The following is a 5,440-nucleotide window of genomic DNA, read 5'->3' on the forward strand; positions in this document are numbered from 1 at the left end:
CTTACTCCTGATCACAGAAAAATCACTGATTATAGAGCACAGGACCTCCAGCTGAAGTTTTCAGGCTCTGCATTACATCCTCCCTCGAACAAATAAGTTCAAAGCACTCAAAAACGTAACCACAACCGTCACCCTTTGCTACCAAGAACCCAACACAGACACCCAGGGATCGAAGCCATCCAGTACTTGACTGGAACAAGTGAATCACAGCTCTGCAACCGAGGATCCGCAGCAGGATCCCGAGCCAATGTGACTCCAGAAAAGGTTTACTGAACCAGAAAAGCAGCAGCAGCAATCCTGGTTGGGCGCCAAACACAAGGAAATAAACACAAGGGAGCCCTGGAAGATTTCACCAGCAGCCACACAAGTGGGGATGAGCAAATCCTGAGGCACCACCTGAACTCTGGTCACTCAGCTCCAAAACAGCCCAGAAATCCCATGGCAGGAAGTTGGCATTTAACAGCCATGCACAGCAACTGAGTGTTTTCCTACTCTCTTCTGATGCATTCCAGGGCTTAAGTTGATTTTGGGTCCCAAGTTTCCCCATGACATTCTGAACAGACTGGCTTAGCCAAACCAGGAGGAACCACTGCAAACACAGCACCAGGAGCAGAGCAGCAGCCAGGAGGCTCTGTGGGGGCAGATCTGCAGGGTCAGGCCTCTCAGGGGACAGGAGTAAGGGATCATTACCTAAATCAACTTCTCTCCACTAGTTTTGCAATGTAGAGGTCAAGCACACACATCAAACAGTTTAAGGGCAGTGTAAAAGGGGGGAATCAACTCCCTCAGATCAGAAATCAGGACCTTGTCTAAGAAATTAGTTCACAAAGAGCAGGCAGGTGAGTCCACCAGCTGAGTCTGGAAAATGCACAAGCAGGAACACTCACAACTCCTCACTGGCAGCAACTTTTCCACCACTTTTCTTATGCAAAAATAAGGAGTATGGCAGAATCTGTCCAATACAATCAGTATGGGCCACAGTCTTAGTCATTAAACAGAGACCCACCATTTTAATGGCTCTTTCAAAGAGTAAAAACCTGAAGTTCCCAACTGTTTTCATGTCTGCTTGCCAACTGCTCCCCTCCCTATACTAGGATCAATAACTGGGAGCAAAGAAACAACCCTGCTTAACCATGAGATCTTCTTTAACTGCAGGGTAATCAGCTAATCCGGGCAGACTCCTTTATTCAGCTTTACATGGGCAGCACTATCATTAAAGTTATAAACTTTAATTTGACTCAAGGAATGCCATTTACTAATTTAGCACGCAAATACTTTTACAGTTGTTTGCATCCAGCTCCACATAAACTACAGGGGATTTACAGCACACGAAGCAACATTTTAAAGCTGCTGTTACAGCCACTGTTAACACTGTAACAGAGCACAGGACAGTGGGGGGAAAGCATTCACTGAGGGAATGCTTTTTCGTGTTTAAAGGGATTTACCAATACACACAACCAGCAAAACAACTGTTTTCTGGGCACTGGATCCCTCAATATTTAACATCCACAGATTTTTCACATTATTCCTGTTGGCACGTAGGAGAGTAGCATCTCCTATTTACTCTGAATATTGAGTAAATGGGAACAAAAGAAAACCCATCACCTGCAAAAAAGTCAACGGCATCAGGAACTTGGTGGTGAGCTGGAGCCAAACCCTGCCATGAGCATTTAGAAAGGAATGCCAGATTTCTTCAGTGCCTTGAATTTTTTCCCCAAAAGCTCGGGAGCCAACAGATAAAGACTTAGATACTTTGATCTAAAGAGGGTAAATGATATTTCGAACTCTAGTTCACTTTTAAAGAGACATGCTTAAAAACTGGAAGTAAAAAAAGTTATGGTTGTGAAGGGATTGCTCATATCCCTCCTGGTCTGTGCTGGAAATAAACACAAGGTTCAACTCCTGTGTGTAGGAAGGGGGAAGGGAAACAAAACCAGAGCGAATGCCTCTCCTGGAATTCCAGGACTTGCCATCGACTCCGCCGCTTATCGAAGGAGCTGGAGAGGCTAAAGCCCCCCGACAGCGTGAGGATGGAGTGGGAGAAAGGCAAAAACACAGATCACAGCCCCCCCGCCCGCAATCACACAAAGAAAGAGGAGTCCTTTTAGTGCCAAGGGCCTCGTTCCCGACGCTTCCATGGCAGGAAGCGAGATCCTGGCCGGCCCCAGGGGCCTCTCGGGGGAACGGGGTGACGAGGAGCCTCCTCCGCCCCAGGAGGGGCCGGGGAATTCCCCCTCATGCAGGGGGGGATTGGGGAACACCGCCTCCACCCTGGGAGGCACCGAGGAGCGCCCCCTCCACCCCCGGGGGGTGCCCAGGAGAACCCCCTCGCACCTCCGGCGGTGCCCAGGAAGCACCTTCACCCCAGGGAGGGACGAGAGGCCCTCTCATCACCCCGGGGGTGCAGAGGAGGAGGCTCCCCTCCAACTCCAGGGGGGACCGAGGAGCCCCCCTCTCACGTGGGGGTCCCTCGCAGTGTGTGTGGGTCCCCGTCCCGCGGGCGGGCCGGGCCCGGTGCCCTCTCAGCGGCCGCTGGCCCGTCCCGCCGCCCCCCCACCCCTTCGGCGGCGTGTCCCCCTCCAGTCCCGCTGCCGGGGGCCGCACCTGGATGACCTCGTTGACCTCGCGGATGCACTCCACCATGTGCTGCAGGATCTGCTCGGCCGTCAGCACCTCGTAGCGATAATCCTCCTCCTGCTCGGGGCCGCCGCCGGGGCCCGGCCCGCCGCCCAGGCCGCCACCGCCGCCGCCGCCGCCGGGGCCCAGCCCGCCCGTCTCGCCGCCCAACAGCCCGTCGCGCTCCCCGCCGACGCGCAGCCCGGGCTCCACCAGCTCCACCTCGCCCAGGTCCAGGTTATCGTCGGGCTCGTCCTCCTCCTCGTCCTCCTCGTCCTCCTCCGCGCCGCTGTCCTCACTACACTCCTCGTCCTCGTCGAACTCGTAGTTGTACCCCTCGTCTGAGTCCATGGCGAGGCGCTGAGGGAGCGGCGGCGGCTCCCGCGGCCTCCCCGCGCCCGGCCCCGCCGCCGCCGCCGTTGGCCCCGGCCCGGCCCGGCCCCGCCGCGCCTCAACCGCCGCCAACAAAGGGCCGCGGCCGCCGCGCTCCGTCACCGCGCGCCCCGCGCGTCACCGCCGCCCGCCCGCGCCTGCGCGCCTGCCGCCATCTCACCCCGCCCGCCGCCGCCGCCATCTTGGGGGCGCGACACGCCCCCTCCGCGCCCCCCGCCCGCCTCAGCCCGCTGCCGCCATGTTGAGTGTGGCGCGGCGCCATGCTGGGTGCGGCGGCGGGGAGGCACAGAGTCACAGCATCGCATCCTGAGGTGTCCTGTGGGGCCAAGTGTGGAGAAGGCTCCTGGGGCCACTGTAAAATTGAGTGATGTGAGGTCTGTGGCAAGCAACTTGTGAGGGGAATGTGAGGGAAATTTGAGGGGAATGTGAGGGGAACGTGAGGAACCTGTGAGGGGAATATGAGGGACACACGAGGGAAAACAGGTTGCACTGCCTCAAAATCAGAATAAAAGTGCACTAAGTTGTCCAGGCAGAAATTCTCAATCATTCCATGAGATAAACACATGCCCACCACCCCTGGAGGGACCCTGATTGTGCTGAGTGGCATCTCTGACCTCCAGCATTGCTTTCTGGTCAGTAAAGACAGTAATACCCAGCTTTTCAGTGATGCCAGGCTTGATTCCCTTTATTCTCTGTTAATTTGATATTTTGCAGGGGGAAGAACATGCACGAGTGTCTTCATCACCAGACCAGGGACTAACTTTTTTCCCTCCTGGCACTGACAAGTGCTCCAGACAGGTCAGGGATGCAGGGCCAGTACTGTTCCCGGGTGGTCTCATCCCTGCCAGAGCCTCTCGCTTGGACATGGAGCTGCTGGCGAAGGGCAGGATGACACCAGGGTGCTGCAGAGGCTGAGCCCTTTGCCTCAGCTTTCCCCGCTTCCAGCATCAGCTGCGCTCAGCCTGGTACGGGGGAGGCTCGCCGGGCTCATTGTCTGCAGCCATTTGGGGAGTGCACGGAACTCCGGTTGGCTTGGAAACAAGGCTGCAGCCCGGCCCAGAGCAGAGCCAGCTGCTACCAGCCCTCCATGGATGTTCACTGTGGATACCAGAGGCCAGCACAGCGCCAGGAGGGCTCCAGGGCCACCTTCTCCCGCCAGTGCTCACCCTCCACTTCCTCAAGCCCCGGGGAATCATTTCTTCCTGGGATGAAGTGGGGCCGTTCAGATGTGGTGACATTATTCACCTGCTCTGCCCGGATGAAGATGAGACTCAGCGGGGCTCTATGTGGTGTAGGCGTGACAAATTGCATCAGCTATTTGGGACAAGAGTCATCACAGAGGACCGGATGACAGAATCCTGCTTCCTGCTCCTGTCTTGATACAAATCCCTTGTGAAACAGGAAGAAAATTAGAAGCCGCATCCCAAAGAATGTTTATTTCCTGCTGGAGCACAGGAAGCATAATGATGGCTGCAGCAACAGGGATTTGTGATCAGGGTGATGCAGGCAGGTGCTCTTGGGAGATGAAGTGTCCAATGTCCTGGGTAGATGACTCCAGAAACCTCACCAGGCACCAGGCTGCATCTTCAGATACACAAAGAGATCCGAATGTTTGCGTGGATCTGTGGTCCCTGAGCTCTGCCTGGGTCAGGAGCACCCAGGGACATGTTGCCTCATGCCAAGCTACCTAGTCAATAAAGTCAGTTCCCTAATTACCCTACTTATTTGGAATTGCAAAGGCTGGGGCATTAGTCATCCTGCCCTACATAAATCTAAGTATCCCTGGCTTCGTTCAGCTCCAGACACACCAGCTGGACATCTGCCAGTCTGGTCCCACCTCACACGTCAAGCCACAGGGGCTCAGGTGGCTGCCCCAGGTCCTTTCCTTCCCTGGGCTTCCCCCTCGAGGGTGGCTGTGTGTCACCCCCCGGGACCCTGTGCTAGCGCTGTGCTGCCCAGCTGGTGACATGCCCCGCTCCTGGCCAACATGGCAAAAGGCACGAGCCATTTTGGCTGCTCGTCTGCCCCGTGGGACCCCAAGAAAGCACTGACCAGATAGTGGGGTTTGGCTTTATCGGAGTTTTGCAGGTCTGGACACCCAAATCCTTGGCCGAGGTGACCTCCCCAGCAGAGTGTGTGGGAAGCAGTTGCTCCTGGGAGCGCGGCCCGTCCATCCCCGGGTGTCCCGAGGACTCCCCGCCGCCCTCTCCTGGCCTCGGCCGAGGCTGCAGAGCTCAGCCCGGGGCCCTGGGTGGAGCTCGGCCAGAGGAGCTGCTCTGGAGCCAGGCTGGGAGAGCTGGGGGTGTTCAGCCTGGAGAAGAGAAGGTTCCAGGCAGACCTGAGAGCCCCTTCCAGTCCCCTTTAGAGGGGCTACAAGAGAGCTGGAGAGGGACTTGGGACAAGGGCCTGGAAGGACAGGACAAGGGGGAAT

The 5,440-nt window shown here is 56.7% G+C and overlaps 1 protein-coding gene across 5 annotated transcripts in view; it reads right to left on the reverse strand.

Annotated features, from left to right (window-relative positions):
• ARIH1 (ariadne RBR E3 ubiquitin protein ligase 1) overlaps positions 1-3,056 on the reverse strand; it is a 51,810-nt gene extending 48,754 nt beyond the window's left edge. For 4 of the 5 annotated variants that reach the window (XM_051796445.1, XM_051796441.1, XM_051796444.1 and 1 more), the window contains exon 1: positions 2,605-3,056. In XM_051796445.1, coding sequence (XP_051652405.1) covers positions 2,605-2,967 — 363 coding nt within the window. In that variant the 5' untranslated portion in view covers positions 2,968-3,056. The remainder of the gene's footprint in view (positions 1-2,604) is intronic. The other variant, XM_051796442.1, reaches the window with a different exon arrangement.
• Between the last annotated feature and the right edge of the window lie 2,384 nt (positions 3,057-5,440).

This window comes from Manacus candei, unplaced genomic scaffold (genome assembly GCF_025592945.1).
Source record: "Manacus candei isolate 608988 ecotype Guabito, Panama unplaced genomic scaffold, ASM2559294v1 h1tg000046l, whole genome shotgun sequence".
Classification (NCBI taxonomy): Eukaryota; Metazoa; Chordata; class Aves; order Passeriformes; family Pipridae; genus Manacus; species Manacus candei.